Source organism: Acanthochromis polyacanthus, chromosome 1 (genome assembly GCF_021347895.1).
Source record: "Acanthochromis polyacanthus isolate Apoly-LR-REF ecotype Palm Island chromosome 1, KAUST_Apoly_ChrSc, whole genome shotgun sequence".
In the NCBI taxonomy this organism is placed as follows: domain Eukaryota; kingdom Metazoa; phylum Chordata; class Actinopteri; family Pomacentridae; genus Acanthochromis; species Acanthochromis polyacanthus.
In genome coordinates, this window is record NC_067113.1 from 12,203,136 (window position 1) to 12,224,627 (window position 21,492).

The window sequence follows — 21,492 nt, forward strand, 5'->3', positions numbered from 1 at the left end:
TTAGTTACTAAGTTAGTTAGTTAGTTACTTAGTTAGCTAGTTAATCATTTATTCCATGTCAGGTCCAGATAAAAGTAAAGGACTGAAAGAAATAAAAAGAAGGAAAAAACAGCACCAAATATTTTGGATCTAAATGTGTCTGAATCCTGATCACACATATTCAGGTGAAGTAAAAGTGAAACATGTAGAATTTGTGGATGACGTTTATGTGTCCCGCTCAGCTTCACTGATTCATTTCTTTACTCCTTCCTCCTTTAATATTCACACACAGTGCATTTTAACTTATATTTGACTTTTATCAGTCATTTTTTACACAGATGTTTGTTTTACATCAGTTTAGTTCTTCAGAGCTGTTCATCATCTCTACCTGTGACAGGTATGTTAGCATATGAAGCTTATTTAACATCCAGCACACGCTGACATTTATCTGAAGTGTTTTTGGATCGGCCAGTGGATAAAGTTAGTGAGAGCAGAATTTGTTTGCTGATAATTTAAAACAATCTCAGTGAGGCTGAACAGAGCAGACAGGAGCAGCAGGGTGGGTAATAATCCTCAGTTAGTCTCTATCAGCAGAACTTGCACATTTATTGAGTTAAGAAAAAAAATGTGGTGCAGCTTTAAAATTAGAGATGAAGGTTTGAAACAGAGGTAAAAATCATCCTTACTGTTCATGAGATAGCCAAAGAAATAAAACCAAGGACCTTCTAAACCGACCACCAGCAGTCTGAGCTGAGAACGCTGTTCATATTTAAGTTTAGATGACTGTCGGTGGTGTATTTGGAGTATTGTGGCCTAAATCTTTGACAGAAGCTACAGCAGGTACAGAAAGGACTTTAAGGAAACTCGTGGACACACTCCTGACTCTGTCCGCCCACATTTCCTTCACAAACAGCCACAGAACAGACAAAAGCAAAAGGAAACCAGTTGGACGTCTGCAGAGCCGAGGCAGAACACAGCAGATGTTCATTCTACATCAATGACAGACAAAATCCAAACTATGAGACTTTTCAGATCCACATCCATTCAAACGCCTCCACTCTGTTTTAATGGATGCAGTTTGTTAGCAGTCAAAGTCCCACATTGTTACCAGAACTTCCAACTTCAGCAGTTTTGACTTTTATTTGATATTGATTGAATTTTGTCCACAAATCCCAACAGTCAGCTGCACTTTTTGAAACAATGTCAGAACTCCTGAAATAAGAAAACCTGAAATTACTACAACCCTCAGAAAAGCTGTAGACCAGAATGTAGCTTTAATAGAGAGATGACAGAAGACACAGAGCAGCATGGTTTATGAGTTTGGAGCTTCAGACCACAGCAGAGACACCTATCTGCTGTCAGAAGCCTCTACACCTGGTCCATGGATCAGTGGACGATGTTCCCAACTACATTTCCTGCCCATCATGTGGACATGCATCGTTTATCTGGGATAGCTTTAAGATGCGCGATGAGAATGTTGGTGCTCTGTGCGATCTTCTGCTGGGAAATCTGGGGTCCTGTGTTTATGTGGATTTTAATTTGACATGTAGCACTGACCAAACCGCTGTTAGACCCCCCCCCCATACACTGGAAGCAGTACTTCCTGAGGACAGAGGCCTCTTCCAGCAGGACAATGCTTCCTGACACACTGCAGACGATACTGAGGAATGGTTTGAGGACCACAGCGAGGAGTTCCAGGAGTTCATTCCCCAGATCTCAGACATATTGTACATGAGATGTTGGAAAAACTGTTCAAATCGGACCAACTTCACCACTTAAAGAATCCACTGATGTCTTGTGTAGTGAACAGGTCGGCATGCAGGAGGAGGACCTGGACAACATGAAGCAGCTGTTTTAATGCTGTGGCTCATCAGTGCATGATGCTAGTCTTCACTTTTCATCTTCTGTATGTAGCAGCTTCAGTTTAAAAGTCAGAAAGGTACCAGCATGTTAGTAACACCTATTATTGACTTGTTTCTCACATCTGTCTTTAAAAGTTGCTGAAGTCTGACTGTTTGGACCCTGTGTGAGATGAGCTGTACCTTCACACTGCTCCACCCCATCAAAACACTGACAATTGTCACAAACACAGGAAACCTACCGGCCAGGAAACTGTTATCGAGTTATTGGAGTGTGGGCCCTGGGAGGGTGGCATCCATCTTAGAGCAGCGGTTAGGCTGCTGCTGCGAGGATTTCAGACTCTGTCGGCTCGCCAATCTGAGGCCGACCGGCTCAAACACCTGGCTGCTGCTGCCAGCCGGCCACGATCACAGCCGAGCTACGGGAACACGGCAGTGCGCTCAAATTGTGCACGTCTCTGCCAGCAGAGAAGATGGGGGTCTGGTGTTTAAGTGCTGTCCCTCTATCTCTCCACCCACCTACACCCATTTGCCATCATTATGTACTACTGCCCCCTACTGTGGGCCCATGGCTGTGGCGCCCCCAAGGTCAATGTCTGGGGAGGGTGGGGGAGCGGCGACGGGGAGGAACACCAGGCGGGGCGCCTCTTTACTCCTGAAGTGGCTTTAACAATCGATTGACAGCCAGCAGCCACCACAGGGGCCCCCGAAGGCCCTCAGCACTAGCATTAGCGGAGATGTCTTCCTCCATGGGGAGGGAAGGGAGAGGAGGAAGGAGGAAGCCTGATGGGAGTTAATGAGGGTGTGGGGGGGTGGTGGTCCATCAGCTGGAGGACAGGGATGAACGGAGGGAAACAGACAGCTTCTCAGGAGCTTCTCCAGTGAGAAATGTTCTCCTGAACACTCACTGACATGAAATGGAACTGATGATAAGACACAAGTTTCTCAGCTGTCTGAAAATCACCTGTCAGAGGTGCAGCAGGACAGAGACGGAAACTAATGGCTGCAGATTCATGAAAACGAAGGCCAGAGATTCAGATCTGACCAGTTTCTATTCAGAGAATGTGACTGTCATCCTCTGTCCTCTGAAACATGTATGTCAGAAAATGGAGCTCAGCAGTGGAGAACTTCTCCCCACAAAGGTTTCAGGAAGACACATTCACATTTCTCACTGCCCAAATGATAACAGCTGTTTCACCACAAACGCTTCTTTTCTACACTTTGATTACTCTTCAACAGTCTGGGTCACTTAGAAATGTCCTTATTTTAGAAAGAAAAGCAGTTTTAGTTAATGAAGATGGCATTAAATGAGTGATAAATCCAGTGTAGACATAGTTAATGTGGTAAATGACTATTGTAACTGGAAACGGCTGATTTTTAATGGAATATCTCCATAGGGGTACAGAGGAACATTTCCAGCAACCATCACTCCTGTGTTCTAATGCTACATTGTGTTAGCTAATGGTGTTGAAAGGGTGGTTGATGATTAGAAAACCCTTGTGTAGTTATGTTAGCACATGGATAAAAGTGAGTTTATCTGGATGACCCCAGACTGTTGAATTTTACTGTACATTAAACTGAAATAAACGTTACTGGGCTGAACAATGACTCCAAACTACACAAATAAAAACCACTAAAATCAGAAAAATAAGAAGCTGCTGCTGTTAGATCCCTCAAATGCAATCAGTTATTGAACCTTTAACAAACTCCTTTATAAATGCTTCATGGATCCATTATAAGCCATGAATAATAACAACTTTAGAGTTTAGAAGTCATCACCTTCCAGCAGGAAAATCACTTTTTTCCCTCTTTATTTCATCAGGGAGACCCTCCAATGAACCATTTAATTTCTGGAAAATCAGCATAGATTTAGGACCAAATCATTCATTAACGAAGTTCAGAATTGAGACAGGATGGCTGGTCAGCCGGTGCGACACAGCTATTTAGAAATGGACTGCCAACATTTACCTGTCATATACCTTAACACACAGACCACCCAGATGTTTCCCAGACTGCCTACCTGAACCAAGCTCTAACATGACGTGGAACTGAAAAGCAGCAGATCTAAACCATCACCATCCCAGCTTCAGAATATCTTTAACTGTTGATAAAACTATCAGTTTACAACTTCTAGACCTTTTTATAGCAGGAAATATACTATTTAAAATGAGTTCTATTCCTATAGCACCTTTTGAAGATATTTTACATCCTAAGATGAAGAACTTCCAGCAGGAGGACAAACGGATCATCAGTTCTGTCCAACTAGTTGGTAGTGACAATAATTTAAAAATAAAAAAAATACAGAGATAGTAAAAAGCATTTAGCAGCACTAAAAAAACAAACACTGAGCTGACCAGAGTTTACCAAAGGAAAAGAAAACCTTCTCTGTTCACACTGTCAGTTACTGTGACTGTCACCATATTAGCTGAACTACAAGCTAAGTTCTCTGTTCTTGATTATTTCAGAACTGGACAAAATGATCATTGAACAGGGTATCTGCAGGTTTCAGCAAGTCAAATTTAAGACTTTTTAAGACCTTTTTAATGCCGTCTTGAATGAAATTTAAGACTGCATTTTTAAAAAAAAATCCTATAAATACAAGCAATGGTTAGGGATCCCGCTGCACTAGAACCTCAATGACAATCATTCAAGTTTACTTATTGTCAGTTTATTAAACAAACTGATACAATACTGATCAATACAAAACACTGCTTTGCCAACGAGACTTGGCGTGAGTAAAAGCACATTGCATTTGGTCAAACACATAAAATTACAAGTGCAATAACAGTACTATATGTCAACGACAAAACACTGAACACACACTCAGTGTTCAAGATCCATAACACCTCGGATTTGAGTGTTGCTGTCCCACCAAAGATAACCGTCAGGTCAGTGCTGCTAGCACCGGCGGTAGCAGCGGCGGTTGTTGTTAGCTGGGGCGCTGGACCCACACAAAAATGAGAGATGCCCGGCGTTTGTTTTTGGCTCTCTGTCGCTATTTTATGCTTAGCGCCCTGCATGTGCGATTCGACCGCTTTAATTCCCATGGTGCTGAGTTTGAAATCCTTCTTGCAAAGAATGCACCTGGCCCAGGGCTTAAAGTGAGAAAAAATCCTGAGCCTGAACTTCTAAGATCCAATTTATAGTGTCAATAAACATATTTAAATGTGTTTTAAAACTCACTAAAACACAATATATATGAGATTCTATTAATTCAGAGCAAATATGAGGTCATCTGGTGAAAATAATGCCCATTATGATCCCACTATTTTATTGTTGCTCAAATGTAAAACCTTACTTGGCCAAAACTCAAGGCATTTTAGAAAGTGCCCCAAGTCAGATTTTTTTGTGCAGATGTTTCAATACCACATCACTATAATTGCAAAGATTTATTTTAGTGTAAAGGGGAAAAAATCATGAAAATCAAGTACATGTATTATTAATACCTTTAAATAATTTTTATCTCTTCAGTAGATTTAACAAGAACTCAAAACAACACCAACCACAACAAAACTGCTACAAAACTAACTCAATTTAAATGTTTCTATTTTTTATCTATATTTTGGGAAGAAAAAACGGTGAAAAGCAGGCTAAGAACATTCTTATTTAACTATCTATCCATTATTCATTTCACACAACCCATACGTTCGTCCTGTTCTTACTAATAGTATTTGCTGAAGACTGGAGATTTTTTGTTTGTGGCTAGACATCATTCAGATGCATAAGGTCACAAAATCTGCTGAGAGCTATTTAACTCATTATTACAAACATCCTATATGTCCTCAAATAAAAAAAGTTCATATCACCTAAGCTACATTCACTTTGTGCATATTTAACTAAACAGATGTTCTGAGTAGAATAATGGGACAAATCCCTATGGCTTGATCTTTGATTTTTTCCCTTTCAAAATAAAATCCAGCAAACTAAATAGTTGTTTCCTTTTTTCCTTTTGCCGTTGTAAAACATAGAAAATGTTTAAAGATTAAGAAATCAAACAAAATCAACACCTTCTGTTTTTGTTACTTTTTTTTAAATTCAATACCTAAGCCCGTCAGCAGAACCCTGATGAAGAGGGACATAAAACCGGATTACCACGGCCAGATGGTGGACAGTAGACTGGAGGAATAAAGACAGCTTCAGCTCTGACCAGACATCTAGTCCAGGTCATGTTTGAGTCCCAGCTGCTCATAGGAACTCCACTAAAACACAGAAAACCACATTCTAACCAGCCTGACCTGCTCTGGACGACATTTCTGTCCTGGAAGTTGTTCCCTCTGAGTATTTGTGCATCATCTGTGGAATTACTTCATGTAGCCTTTGGCAGAAGTTGCTTTTATTTTCCACAAAGAGAGAGGTTGAAGCCCCTGGTCTCCAGTTAGTCTCCAGTTCTAAATCCATCTGCAATCACTACTGAATTTAAAAAAAAAACAACTTATAAAACTTGTTAAGCTGGAGCTTTCTTTCCATCAGTCTCACCCTTCAACACTGAAATCTTTAATATAACAAAACAAATGAGGGTAAATTTAATTTCCTCTTTATTACAACAAACGTGGTTTTAATCACATAAAAGACCATCAAGTATGAGCATCGATCAGCAGAGAAGATCAGGTAGAACATAAACACCTTAAAGGAACCAGGAGGGTGGAGGAGTGTTTGGAGCTGGATGTTCATCTGCTTGTTTATCTGGTTCTGCTTCTGGATTTCCGGACTAATCCAGGTGATGTCTGGGTTCCCATCTCCACCAGGCTGCCTTTGGACTCGCTCTGTTTGGCAGCTTGGGGGGCCTTCCTGGGTCTAGGAGCCTTCTTGACACTTTTCTTGGGACTTTTCTTGGGACTTTTCTTCACTCCATTAACTTCTGCAGGAAAAATAAAAATCTGTATTGTTAGTGAGGCTGCAGAGCTTTACCCACTGAAAGGTAAGACCTTAGTGACATTTGGTCATCACACGCTCTCTTCTTTGCCTCCAACTCGTCCATCCAAATATATTTGAAGCAGCTGTACATACAGCAGGAAGGGAGTCCTGATAAATCAGACTGGGACTACTGGCTGGTAAAAAAAAGACATCTAACATGACATTCCTATAATTCTAATTGTGGAATAAGGAAAACAGTACCTCCACAGTTCCAGCAGTGCTAAATGATCTCAGAAGAAGAGGGAACCCACCTTGTTTCTTTGGGACTTTCATTTTCTTGATGGGGCTTCCATCAGTTTCACTCTCATCTGCATCGTTTGCTGCTTTCCGTCTCTTGGTTGTCTTCTGTAGGGAGGAGATGATGAGGACAATGAAGGGAAAAGGCCTCACTGGTTGCTGTCAGCTGAAGATGGATCAACACAGACATGCTGCTGCTCATGTCTTCTTCTGACAGATCAGTAGAACCAACCACAACAAAATAAGACCAAATGGGGTCCAGGAAGGGCCCAACCACCAAGTTTAGAAGTCTTTTAGATGTTTTAATGGACTTAAAGAAGTTTTAGTTTTCAACAAAACCAAGAAGTGACGAGGACATCAAAGGTAAAAGGAATAAAGAGACAAACACTGGAACGACGTCTCGACTTGGCGATGAGGTCTTTGGTTATCACCCTTCCACCTTGTAGACATGAACCCATCAGAACCTCTGGTTAGATGTTCTCCTGATTTGACCACAGACCTCCTAATAAATACTCCAACATTTCAGCAGGAGGAACAATGATGAAGCTTTCATAGAGATTTTCTTTACTGTCACTTTATTGTTCCTGTCCTCTACAGGAATCAAAGGGTTAGGGTTAAGTCCAGGGCCGGACTGGGAAAGAAATTCAGGCCGGGAGATTTCCAATCAGTCAGGCCACTTCCGCCACTGCAAGGGTTGTGTCACGTGGGATAATGCACCAAAATTTTGTTTTTTTCCTTCCAAAAATATGCCTTTTACAGTTATGTTATAGCAATTGCAACACTACTAAACAGACAGTAAGTCTATTAAACACAACCATAACGACAGCTCCATACAGTCCAGTACTTTTCTCTTCTGTAATCTCTTCACTACCCTCACCAATTTTTCCAATGTTTTCCTTTTCCTATTATTTATATAACGTGGAATTAAAAAAATATATATTATTTTGTCAGCAAATCATTTAGATGTCAGCTGGTCATAGCTAATAGTATATGCAAACACCAATGTTCATTTTATAACTGAAAATTGTAAGTCAACTGCCTATCCTACCTGAAGAGGGGGTCTCAAACGTTTTCAGGCTTCCTGCAACCCACCTGACACCTGTGGAGCTTATTTGGGCCAGACATTTTTTGTTATATTTTGGCCGTTGAAGTCTGATGATGCATTTGTGAGAAGAAACGACCGTTTGTAAACTTACTTGAAGTAAGAGTGCTCCATAATCTCTGTTCCTTCCACTCTCTGGCCTCACTCTCATATCACCGCTCTGCAGTTCGTTCTCGCTATGAAGGGGCGGGCCATAAAGCAACTAACCAATTATGGCACGTTTCTTCTAAAAAAATGTCACTTTGACCAATCCCTATCGTTCTGATTTAGAGCTCAGAGCACGTGTTTTGTGTGAGTGACAGGAGGGTGGGAGTGTACTCTGTAAGGCTTCTAGCGCTGTTGTCTCTGGCCTGTCTGCCAAAAAGCCGATCAACTTTTTTTCATTGGCCTGCCAGTCCATGGCTGGCCTGTCCAGGCAGGCCAATAAGGAGGCAGGCCACCGGGAAAAGTCCCGCCTCTCCCGATTGCCAGTCCGGGCCTGGTTAAGTCTCCTGGGGATTTCAAGAGTCATGCACTCCTCAAACACAGGAACCCATCCATCCATCCATCCTCCATTATCCATCTATCCATCCATCCATTTATCTGTCATCCATCAATCATCCTACATCCATCCATCCACCCATTTATCTATCATCAATCTATCATCAATCCATCCATCAATCCATCCATCCATCATCCATCCATACACCCATTTATCATCATCAATCATCCATCCATCATCCATCCATCCATCCATCCACCCACCCATTTATCCATCATCAATCCATCCATCCATCATCCATCCATACACCCATTTATCATCATCAATCCATCCATCCATCCACCCACCCATTTATCCAGCATCCATCCATCCATCCACCCACCCATTTATCCATCATCAATCCATCCATCCATACACCCATTTATCATCATCAATCATCCATCCATCATCCATCCATTATCCATCCATCCATCCATACACCCATTTATCCATCATCAATCCATCCATCCACCCACCCATTTATCCATCATCAATCCATCCATCCATCATCCATCCATTATCCATCCATCCATCCATCCATACACCCATTTATCCATCATCAATCCATCCATCCATCATCCATCCATCCATCCATACACCCATTTATCCATCATCAATCCACCCATCGATCCATCATCAATCCATCCATTCATCCATCATCCATCAGTCTGAACTACCACCCTCCCCTCTGCCCTCATTTCCATTCCTGCCTCCATTTTGAGAACTGCTACCTTATGATCGGTATTCGGCCCCCACTGAGGAGAACAGATTGGTGGGATAATTACATACAATAACCAGCACTGGGGCCCAGTAACCCTTCGGCTGGCAGCTCCATGTCCCCGCTGGCATCTTCCATATGCGGAGAACCAGTGTGAAAAGATGAGAAGCATGAACCAAATCTAGCCCTGATTCAGTAAAATAGAAGTTAGAATGCAGATCTACTGTATTTAAGGACACACCGTAGCTGCTGTCCAGATGTTTGTTCTCACTGCAGATGTTAGATAAAAACTGTAACCCCTACATCTCCTCCGTTAGAGTTATAGTGCTCCAGATCTCAGGGACAGGGCTTTAGTCTCACCGTTTCAGCGTATTATCAGGTAACTTCCAGTCAGTGCATACTGAAGACCAAGGACACTGAAGTGTACTGATGGTGGCAAAGTCTACAGAGCCATTTAGGACATTAAAAATGATGGACACTAGGTAGAAGTCATATGCTGCTGTTATCTACACCTACTAAAACATTATCAAAACTAACAGTGCATGTGCTGACATTATACCTGGACGTATTAACCGGATCCTACCAGAACACAGGTCCATTATATGGTTACTGCTAAAGAAACACCAACCAGTCATCAGGGTGGGGGTCTGAAATAGTCTGGATGTTTTTATCCAGATAAACATTATCTGACATCACCAAATGATGTCAAAATAATGAACCTGTATTCTAATCTGCTGTTTATTTCTATATGCAGAAGATAAAAAGACTATTCCTGGAGGAATGTTTAAATGTAATAGTGTTTGTAACTGTGGTGACCTCTGTCTCCACCAGTCTAACTCCTATGGACACCACAGCGGACCAGGTCTTCTCCTGACCACAGCTCCTAAACTGGACTGGAGGAAGAGCAGTGGTTGACCCGTCAGGTAGCATGTAGCTTCTACCTAAACGTCTGGGATGGGGTTTAGTTCCACTACCGTGTCCCTGCTTTGACTGAAACAGTAAACTATCCAGATTGTTGTCTGGTTCAGGGAGCTGACCTGGGCTGGAGCTTTCAGCGCTCCACTGACAGGAGTGAAGTCCAGTTTGCCGTCATCTTTAGCCTGAAAGGAAGTCAGTCCGTCCTGCAGGATGGAGCGTAGCTTTTCGTACGGTGGTTTGTCACAGTATCCCAGAGAGTTAACCTCTTCCATGAACCTCTGGATCTCATCTGTAAAGTAAAGATAAACCAGTAAACAGCCCGACACTGGTCCTGTGTTTCTGCTGCACAGAGATGAAGGAGGAAGGTCGGACACGCTAGGTACAGTCAGTGTTTTAGTTCCTCTACTGTCCACCTGATGTGGATGTAAATACCCTCACATTAAAGCTGAAAGTCTGAACTTAAAGCACATCTGGATTGTGTCATTTAAATCCATGTTGGTGTTCAGAGCCCAGATGATAAAAAAGGTGTCTGTCCAAATATTTATAGACCTGGCTGTATCTCCATCTGTTCTACAGGTGTTCAAGTCTTGTCTCTTTTCCTTTTGCATTCATTTTCTTTATACGCATCATTTTATGTTTGATGATGGAAGACATCACAAATAACCCTTAATGGACTGAAACATTATCATGTTAACCATCATCTCTGTTCCAACATCTTCTTGTCACCATGATGTTCTATTGCGGTCAGATCGTCGGTCTTTGTTCTGTTTGGTGAGTTTCTTCAGACTCGACACTCAGAGACAGACGAAGCTGTAAACAACAGTTTGGTTGCTCAGTGGAACAGAAGGAAGGAGGTGTGACGTCGCCTCTGCCTTCAGGTCAAAGAGCCGACTTTAGGAAGGAGCTCAACCCAGTGAGACAACAAACATCACAGTCGCCATTTACAGTCAACTAAAACTATCTGGTTGTTATAGACTAATAATGGAACCAAGTTGATCTCTGTGAGAAAGACTAGAATTAGAATAACCTGAACAGAGTTGTCACTAGGAATGGACGAAGAACCATTTTAAAAGTACAGCTCATGCTGAAGTTTTGAGACTAAGACTAATAAAACTCATACTGATAGTAGGACACCATTTCTGTGTTACTCTACCTATCTATACATATCTATACCTCTCAGTGTTTTGAAATGCATCCGATAACACGTTCAAAAAACTTTTATCCACATGCAGAGTCACAAACTCCAGTGGATACACCACGTCATGCTGTGTTCACTCGGTCGGCATGAAAAACTCACACTGACTTCACGGTGAACACCTCTGGTTCTTACCTGGCTTCTCCTGAGAGGAAAAACACTGGGTCAGAAACTCGGAGATGTTTTCTTGACACCTGTAAGGTGGAAACAAGGAGCAAAACTGTAGCCACAAGCTGATAAATTCCTGCTGTGATTCTCATCAATCACCTTAAGATATACAACCTAAAATACATTTATGAACGAAAATGTGGATGGTGTGCAGTGACTGTGTTCCTCTAACCTGATTTTGGAGTCTCTCACATACAGGGGGTCCTGAAGTTTGTCCTCCCAGGGCAGCCGTCCACAGAGCCACTGAACCATGCAGTAGCACAAGATCTCCAGATCACTGCGTCTGCTGGGAGCTGGAGATGAACAACCACATTAGCAGCAGCAAACACAGAGTCTGACCAGCACTGGCATCAGAACGTCATGTTAAAATACACTGTTACACACTACCTGATATAACATGGCTCTGAGTCGCTACTATTACATTAATGTATGAGTTACATATTTTGACAAAATAAATAACTGTTGATTTTTCTCTAAATGTGAGCTGAGATCAGCATCTATTCCACTGCAGAGATAACAAAAGACTGGAAGCACAGAGCAACATCTAGCTCAGTATAAAATCCACCAATGCTACATGTTTGCTCAGTGAGACCAAATGACAGCAGCTTCAGGTGAACTCATGTCTGGTTTATCTAGGAAACAACCTTTATCCTGATTCTAGCCAATAAACAGACACACAAACGATGCAGATCTCCTCATCTCGGGAATAATGAATAAACACACAGCTCCAGATTCATTTATCTTACTGACCCGTGTGCTTAGTATGACCAGAGTCACACAACCTTGTATTTACACTGAATATTATTACAGACCTGAGGGGGAAGCCTGGCATGACCAGGCTCTCTCTGAGTTCAACAAAACCAAAACCTCATTCGGTGACAGCAGTAATCAGAGGTCGCTGGTAACCCTCTCTATGTCAGCCCTTTCTTTCCGTCTGTTCCAGGGAATCATTGAACACCTTGCACTTCTTGTGGACCAGATGAAATGACAGCGTTCCAGCTACATCAGTGAGGAACAGGTTGGTCTGACATGGAGAGTTAAAGGAACATAAACCTTTATTTTGGTATAAAGTGCAGCTACCGCTGGTGGAAGAGAAGAACGCTGGTAGAAAACTGCTAATCTACAAGTGGATTTATGTGTTTAACACTGAATGCAGCCGCTTATTTCTGATGTGACAGCTGCACATCAGTTCCTTTATTTAAAGATGATATTTAAGGACATTTCTGTCAGATAACGTCCCATAATGAAGCAAATGTAGAAACCACTTTGGCTTTTGGTTGAATCAAAGTGAAATTAATGTTATTTATTATATATTACCAGAGATAAAACCAAACATCAGGTCCATTATCAGAAGGTAAAAGCATATTTCAGTGAGTTATTCTGTAACAGAACCTCCTCCAGAGCTAGCATAGGTGACCATGGTGATCCAGCCCATTCATCCTAATAACAGACCTCTGGAACTGTGGTTCTGGGTTCTGACTGCTAGCAGAAGGCTGCTACCTACATGCTCCTTTGTGGGCATCGATGCTGGTGAACTCTATGGTGCCATCATGACATCTCTTGGGGTCTTCCTTGTACTCCTTGACCGTACCGTCTGGAGCGTACCTGTATGCCAGCCCATAATCTACCAGGTAAACCTACAGGGTACAGACACAAGGATTCAAACTCAACGACATATTTAGAAAATGACACGACATGTTTCTCATTGAACATGTTGACCTGAGTTCATGAACTATTCATGAACCAAACAGAGTGAGGTCAGCAGCAGAACAGAACTTTAACGGAACCAAGATAGAACTATTTACATTTATATCCCTACTGGTGTTAATACAGAAATATACAGTAATAAAACCAAACTACATCCCAGTAAGTAAATAAAACCCTTACCTAGGATGAGAATCCTGGGGGGCCGATTTTAAATTGTCTTTTAAAAATAGCTCTTTAATAACACCACCAATGATACATTATTAATCTGCAAATTAAATATTTTCCCCCAGCCCCCTCCTTGTTTGCTACGAAAGACGCTGCTGCTGCCGCCATCTAATCTGCCCCATTTGGAGTACATACACACACACACACACACACACACACAGACACACACAGACACACACACACGCACACGCACACGCACACGCACACGCACAAAGCCCTAATTGAATCTAATGAAGCTACAACCAAAAACAATCATCTGGGAGCCTTTAAAGAGCAGCTCTGAGGTCGAACATTTTAGGGTGTGAAAGTTTCCCATTAATCCCCCTGAACACAGTGTCATGGTTTTAGTTTAATAACTGCTACTGACCTGGTTGGGATCGCTGTGGCTCAACATGAGGTTGGACGGCTTAATGTCGGCGTGCACGTACTCGTGGTCGTGGATGTACTCCAGAGTATCTAGCTAAACAAGGAGGAACTACGTTGGTCTAAGGCTACAGGCAGAACACAACCATGACTTATTACCAGTGAGGAGGCCCAGTTCTCCCTGGTAGCACCATATGGGCCGGAACAGGTCAAACCAGAAACAGCTAACTTATTATTATTAACTTATGCAGGACACATTCAATCAGTCCACATACTGTAAATATAAATCTATAAAACACTCCAAACAGTCACTTTATCTGGAAGACAATACATGGTGGCATAAATGTTGAATAGTTTCACCTACACATATTAGACTTGAACCACTAATTAAAACCCACTCCCTGCAGCTTCATGGACCAGTAGACCTGATAACAGGGACTGTGGACGCTGATATGAGGTCTCCTCCTAAACAGGCACTTAGAAGCTGAACCTCAGCAGGGTGTAGCAGCTTTTATCCTGTTTTATGTATATTTATGTGTCTAAATGCATCTTATTTGCTGAGTTAGACTATAAATAATAAGTGTGTACCTTGACAAAGAGGCTAAAGTGGTTCAATTTAAAGTAATGTAGTTATATTCACATTGAATCTTTATGGTTATAAAGGTAATATTACAGTAATACAGGTCTGATGGGTCTGTAATAGGGTTAGGGTTTAATGAAAAACTGTGACAAAGTGAAACCATTTAGTCATGAAATAACCAACCAGTCGAAGACCAAGCTGTAGAACCAGTTTTCTGGGAAATCTCCGTCCGCATGCCTCAAACTTCTTCTGCAGGTCTGTGCCAAGCCGGTCGATAACCATGAACCTGTACCTGGTGGAGACAGGGAGGGATCCTTTAACACTTCACACAAACTCTACAAACTGCTGCTGGGATTCTGCCATTATCTGCAGTAAAACGAGGAGACAGATGACAGAGCAGAACAGCAGAATTCCACGTTTCCCTTCTCAAAGGCAGGTATTTTTCAGTCCAGGCAGAAAACACATCAACAAGCCATTTTCAGAAACACTTGAAAAAGATATAAAAGAATATATAAAAGATGACTGCTTTTCCAAATGTTAGCAGATCCTTCGTAAAAGGTTCTATAATATTAATTTTATGAACATGAAACCAATTTAAATCTGATTAGAAATTCTATTTACCTCTCCTTTAAGTACATGTATTGGCTCATATGTTCAATAAAAAAAGAAACCTGAGAATTATCTTGATCCAACCTGATCAGAAGAATCTGACTGAGCAGTAAAACTAAAATAAACTACACACCACCATTTTGTATCATATTAGTGAGAAAACGTTCTTTGTGTGCAAATGAGGATTTATCCTTTGTTTCCTAGAAGCCTTTAACTAATAACCAACAAAAGTAAAACCTAAGCACAGATTGAAACCAGGGAAGGTTAAAAAAAAAACAGCAGAGATCTTCAGAGACTTGTGTTCATTTATCTAGTTACTGACTAGGAGTGAAACTTTAGTATTTTAGCTGTCAAACTGAACAATAATGTTATGCTGTAAACTTGTATTTCTTGGTATGAAGACAGCAGATATTAGTTTTATATTTTGAAAATCTCTGAGGAACCGTTATTATCCTAAGGCTAATCCAAGGTAGGATTACACCAAAAACCACTTTGCTTAAATACTGTTTTTCTTTACTAAAACATGCTAATGTCATAAAATTACAGCTGGAACTAGGACGGAGTTGTGTGCGGCCTGGACTCACTTCTTCCCTCCTCTCTCATGCAGACCTGAGCCCCAGTACCTGGGAACTCCCAGATGTTTCAGCTGATGAGACTTCATCCATCTCTCAACTGCAAGACAAGCAGAAACATCAGAAAAGTCCTTTTTGTGGTTAAAGAGTGCAGCTGTTGGCGTAAAGTCAGACTGTGGTCGGTGAAACTTCCTGCTAAAGCTGGTGTAAGTGGGTGATGCTCCGATGCTAACAGTAATAAGAGTGTGATCCCGTGGGGGAGCCGGCCAGCATGGCTGCAAGCTAATCTGCTGCTGGGACAAATATTTACCAACAACGTGAGAATCCAGCATGAATAAAACATGAGCTCTGGTTCCTTAGTAATATAACAGTTAATTGTCAGGGGAGAGTGACATTTGGATTGTTATTATATAAAATGCAAAGCTGTGGCCTGGGGGCCACCAAAGCTTCCTCTCCTTTACGGCGCCCCTCTGAGCCTCTGCGGCAATGCTGTCTTTTTAATTAAGGAAGTTGCCTTTCTTTTATTTGTTTGCCCTTGTGGTGCAGCACTATTTGTGTTCTGATCACAGGGCGAACGTTGGATAGGTGTTAGCTGTGTTTGTAGGGATGATAAGGTGTCTTACTGGATTCAGGCTTGGCAGCTCTCATGTAGAAGTGGAGCTCAGAGAACAGCGGCCCGTTGTCACTGGGCTCCTGTGGACAAACATCAGGAACATTAAGTCTAGATTGGACTGTAGAGCCCAGAAACAGCACTACAAACACATGGATGTACAGTACTAAAGGTTACAGACCAGGCTTATGACGGCTCTGGAGCTTCTAATGAGCCCTACTTAATTTTATCTCATGTAATGGTTGATACGTCTGTCTTTGCCACATAAAGAATCATGTTTTTGGTTCTTTCATACATTTATTACAGGTTTAGTATCTGAAGGGTCAGAAATAAACATCCAGAATCGTGAATGATCAGTTCAGCTGTGTTTAAAATAAGCACATCTTCCTGGTGGCCTCTCTACTTCCTGTGAGTGATTACTTGACTACAGCCGCTGACTCCTCTGAGGAAACTTCATTTAGGCTCATCTGATGCACTTGTCATGCTTGGACACAACCACCACAATCTGGTGAGGTCAGCACAGACCTGAAAAAGCAACTCATTGACTTGAACAAGACTAGAAAGTCACCTGGAGTCATTTCAAAGCAGCCACAAACAGTTTTCAACAACTGTTTTCCAGCATAACCTGCATGGTCCAGCTGTCTGACTGCTACACGCTATCATCCTCTGATTAGGTCAGGATGGTCAAGACTCAATCCACAATGACCAAAGAGAAGATTCTAGGGAATAAGAAGCTGCTGGAACACAAGCATCTATAGTCAGGTGAGTTTTTCATTGTCCTGAGCTGAGAGGAAGACCGGCCGCACAGTGGTGTACTGGTTAGCACCTTCACCTTGCAGCAAGAAGATCCTCGGTTCAAATCCCGGGGTAAGCCTGGGATATTTCTGCATGGAGTTTGCATGTTCTTCCTGTACATGCGTGGGTTTTCTCCGGGGACTCCGGCTTCCTCCCACAGTCCAAAAACATGCTGAGGTTAATTTGTTACTCTAAATTGCCCGTAGGTGTGAGTGTGATTGTTTGTCTGTATATGTAGCCCTGTGACAGACTGGTGACCTGTCCAGGGTGTCCCCTGCCTTCGCCCGAGTCAGCTGGGATAGGCTCCTGCGACCCAAGTGAGGATAAAGCGGTGTATAGAGAATGGATGGATGGATGAGAGGAAGACCTTCTCTGGAGGAGGACCTTAAGGCTGGACTGAAGTTTGCTGCTGATCACATGGACAAAGAAGAGGAGGAAAGGTATGTGGTACGATAAAACAAAAATGATATGTTATTATTTAACCCCAAGAACACCTAACCTACTGTTAAGCACGGTGGCAGTACTATGTTCTGGAGCTGTTCTGCTACCGTTGGAACTGGAGCTTCACACAAAATAATTTCAACAACAATTAAGAAGGACAATTTAAAACCCTAAACAGGAACTTCTAGAAAACTATAGAAAAGAAATAAATGAAAACAGCCCAGAGACATTTAACCTGATGTTAGCAGGACTGAATGTATGGCTATTTTCACCCAGAACAGCTGGTCCTATTCCCAGAAGAACATTAGAAGATCTGGTCCTATTCCCAGAAGATCGGAAATGTATGAAAGAACCAAAAGGCCTTGTATTGTGTGTAGATAGATAGATGGACAGACAGTCAGATAGATAGATAGATAGATAGATAGATAGATAGATAGATAGATAGATAGATAGATAGATAGATAGATAGATAGATAGATTGATTGATTGATTGATTGATTACATTGCTGGTAGTTTAGAGGTTCTTTATTAGATTGTGCTCATGTTAGTGTATGAAACTAAAAATACTGTAAATAATAACTAATATGTAAATAATGATACACAATAATAACATGTAAACTATGAGGTTATGCGGGGCGGTCGCTTGGTCTCACCACTTTGATGACATAACGAGCATCAGCTCCCACAGCTTCAGCAGAATTCTCCTCAGCTGGAAAACAAGAAGCAGTTTCAGAATCCAAACCCTGAAGAATGAATAAAACCTTCAGCCAGCCCATCCATGTGCTTTTACCTAAATATATGATTCCAAAGCCCCCCTGTCCGATCGGAGCCCCCAGCTTCCAGGACTTCTTCCCTGTAGCTGTGAGGACTTCTCCAGGTGGAAACTCCTCCGCCAGCTTCCTCTTAGCTGGAGCTCTGCGCTTCCCACCAGCTTTAGGATTCATCTAGAACCATAGGAGGCTGTTAGCTCTAATGCTATACAACCGTTAGCTTTAATACTTTATAATCTAATGTAAATACAGACTTTTAGGATTCATCTGGAACCACAGGAGGCTGTTAGCGATACCGTTATATAACCTAATGCACGCTGAATGGAGACTTTTGAGGAGGCGAAATGAAGAGACCACATCAGCTTCTCACACCGTGCTGGCTAACGGATGTTTACCGGAATTAAAGGAAAGGTTTTTATCTCCAGTGCTGAATAAAGTCCCGCTAAATGTTCTACTTTAAGAAGTTAGCCAAGTTAGCCGGATCTCGTCCTAGTGTTCAGGAAACTACAGGAAGGAAACCAGAAGTACCGGTCTGTTCAGGGGAAAGGTAACTGCCTGTCGACGGTAAAATTGAACAGATTATTTCAGTGTGTTCCTCCGGTGAACCGGGTCCGGTAGGTTTATCAACACCGGCTAGCTACCATGCTACCAGATAGCATCAGTATCTGCTGTCACATGACGTCGTTTAAAAGCAGACTGTCCCGAATACCTCAGACTGCGGTGGCCGCTGATCGTAACGTTAAATACTGAATAAAGTGAAAGTGAAATACCCACCGTCAGTTGATGTTTACGGTAGACCGAAGGTTGTTAAACCACCGGAGGAACGAACTTCCCGCAAAGATACCAACCAGGAAGCAGCGTCACTACACTCTACTATTCTATTGGTCCATTACGCAGCGTCATAGCGTCATAGCGTCACGCAGGACGTTGGAGTCTGTGTCTCCTCATGGACGAATTACAGACTGTAATTATACAGTCTATGGGACTAATCAACGGAATTATTTCCATGAGCAACATCATCAGACTCCTTAATAATATATATTATAATATTAACATACATTATATACAATACATTATATACATTTATATATATAATATATATACATAATATATCAATGTATATAGTAGACTCACGATCTGCATTATCACTGTTCATGTGCAGTATTTCTATAGACCATAGACATATATAAAGAGAAGACGCCGGATCGACCGCTACTGCCTATTGGGGCTGACGAGCAGTGGGGCCGCCATCTTGGTCCGGTCACCCCCTCCACTCAGCGCTGTTTGACAGCACATTTAATCCATCTTAACTCTGAATATTAAACTGATTTTCACGTGTTTTTTATTTTATTTTTTATTTTTTTTGCTGCAAACGTCATACATGTAGCTATGATACAGGACAAATGGTTCGGCGTATTTTAATATCCATAGCAGGAAAAATAGATAATAATAATAATAGGTAATAGAATATTCTGATATTAAGCTCGACTGTAGACAGGTATTTTGACTAATGAATACTGACTAATGAACACATATTTCTACATAAAACAATAGATAGAAGTTATATATCAGAGAAAATGAATATATATAAATCATAGATGGAGTATCAACATCATTCACATATATATAGGCTATAATAGATAAAAGTTATATATCAGAGAAAATCATACTACATATATAAATCATGTATGGAGTATCAATATAATCAATATATCAGAAAACTGACTAATGTGTTCATTAGTCAGTATTTTGTTTATATATGTATATATAGCGTAATCATATATTGTCTCTTCAAATTATTAAAACTAGAAAAGCACTCGGAGAGCGCAGACCTCCACCAGGCCATCTGTCTGTCTCTCTGTCTGTTTGTCTGTTTGTCTGTTAACAGCATAACTCAAAAAGTCATGGAGGGATTTTCACCAAATTTTTACGGAATGTCCGGAAGAGCAAAAGTAACAATCAATTAGATTTTGGAGGTGATCCGGATCACCGTCTGGATCCAGGATTTTTTTTGAAGGACTCTGTACAATTGAGAGATGGCCGCCATCCAGATGGTGATCCGGATCACCTCCAAAATCTAATCGATTGTTACTTTTCCTCTTCCGGACATTCTGTAAAAATTTGGTGAAAATCCATCCATGACTTTTTGAGTTATGCTGTTAACAGACAAACAGACACACAGACAGACAAACAAACAGATGGCCTGGTGGAGGTCTGCGCTCTCCGAGTGCTTTTCGAGTTATTATTATCTATTATTCCCGCTATGAATATTAAAATACGCCGAACCATTTGTCCTGTATCATAGCTACATGTATGACGTTTGCAGCAAAAAAATAAAAATAAAAAACACGTGAAAATCAGTTTAATATTCAGAGTTAAGATGGATTAAATGCGCTGTCAAACAGCGCTGAGTGGAGCGGGTGACCGGACCAAGATGGCAGCCATATTTCTCGCTGCGCAGCACCCCGAGCGGCGTCTACACTTTATTATGTCTATGCTATAGACCCTTTTCACTGACGTCACACTTCCGGGTCGGTAAGTAGCTCAGCGCCATTTTGAGTGGTGAGCTTTGTTGAGTCCGTGACTGGAGTTTATCTTTTAGCCTAATATTTGTTGGCTATGGCTGCCACTCAGCTGAAAAAGTATATCGACACACTTGATAGCACTTTGAAAGACCAATATCAGAGGAAGTTGGAGTTAACTGAGTAAGTTTCAGCCGTTTGCGCTCATAATATGAGGAAGTAGCACTTCAGACACGAGATTTTGAACACAGTTTGGTGTAGAATTCATCCAAAAACAGAATTCATTCAGGTTGCCGATTTAACTAACAATGAACCTAATGATTTTTTTTCTATTAATTAGAGTATCATTGGTCTATCTAAATTAAATTAACTGGAATAAACAGTGGAGTCAGGCTAGGATCACACTAATGTGAGCTAACCTCCCAGTATGGTGTCCTGTTGGGGCAGTGCGAATCCTTGCTTTGAGAAGCAGCTATTTTGAAAAGATCTTTAGGTCTAAGCAAATAATAATGGTTGAAACACCTAATTTCCACAATTGTCTAAGTTATATATTTGTTATCTTTCATTCGGCCTACATTAAAACTCCCGAAATGTTTTTTTTTCAATAAAATAATCAAATCAAATCAAATCGCTGTTTGCGAGATTTCAATTGTGTTTTCAAAGCAATTCATGCACTAAAAGTTTATTT

General features: G+C 41.4%; 1 protein-coding gene across 1 annotated transcript; it reads right to left on the bottom strand.

Moving 5' to 3' along the window:
* Window positions 1-6,356: 6,356 nt before the first annotated feature.
* On the bottom strand, window positions 6,357-19,169 carry vrk1 (VRK serine/threonine kinase 1). Its single transcript, XM_022215250.2, has 13 exons — window positions 19,057-19,169; window positions 18,303-18,456; window positions 18,166-18,221; window positions 16,290-16,359; window positions 15,679-15,766; window positions 14,669-14,777; window positions 13,910-14,002; window positions 13,115-13,247; window positions 11,783-11,903; window positions 11,578-11,636; window positions 10,367-10,536; window positions 7,004-7,097; window positions 6,357-6,696 (listed from the first exon to the last, which is right to left on the bottom strand). The coding sequence occupies exons 2-13, from the start codon at window positions 18,454-18,456 to the stop codon at window positions 6,518-6,520; spliced, it is 1,326 nt and encodes a 441-aa protein (XP_022070942.1). The 5' UTR covers window positions 19,057-19,169; the 3' UTR covers window positions 6,357-6,517.
* Between the last annotated feature and the right edge of the window lie 2,323 nt (window positions 19,170-21,492).

Coding starts and splice junctions, on each gene's coding strand:
- vrk1 (XM_022215250.2), bottom strand. CDS start 18,456: ATGAATCCTAAAGCTGGTGGGAAGCGCAGAGCTCCAGCTAAGAGGAAG. Junction 13,248..13,909: donor GCCACAGCGATCCCAACCAG/GTCAGTAGCAGT, acceptor TGTACCCTGTAG/GTTTACCTGGTAGATTATGG. Junction 10,537..11,577: donor TTCCTCTCAGGAGAAGCCAG/GTAAGAACCAGA, acceptor TTTACTTTACAG/ATGAGATCCAGAGGTTCATG.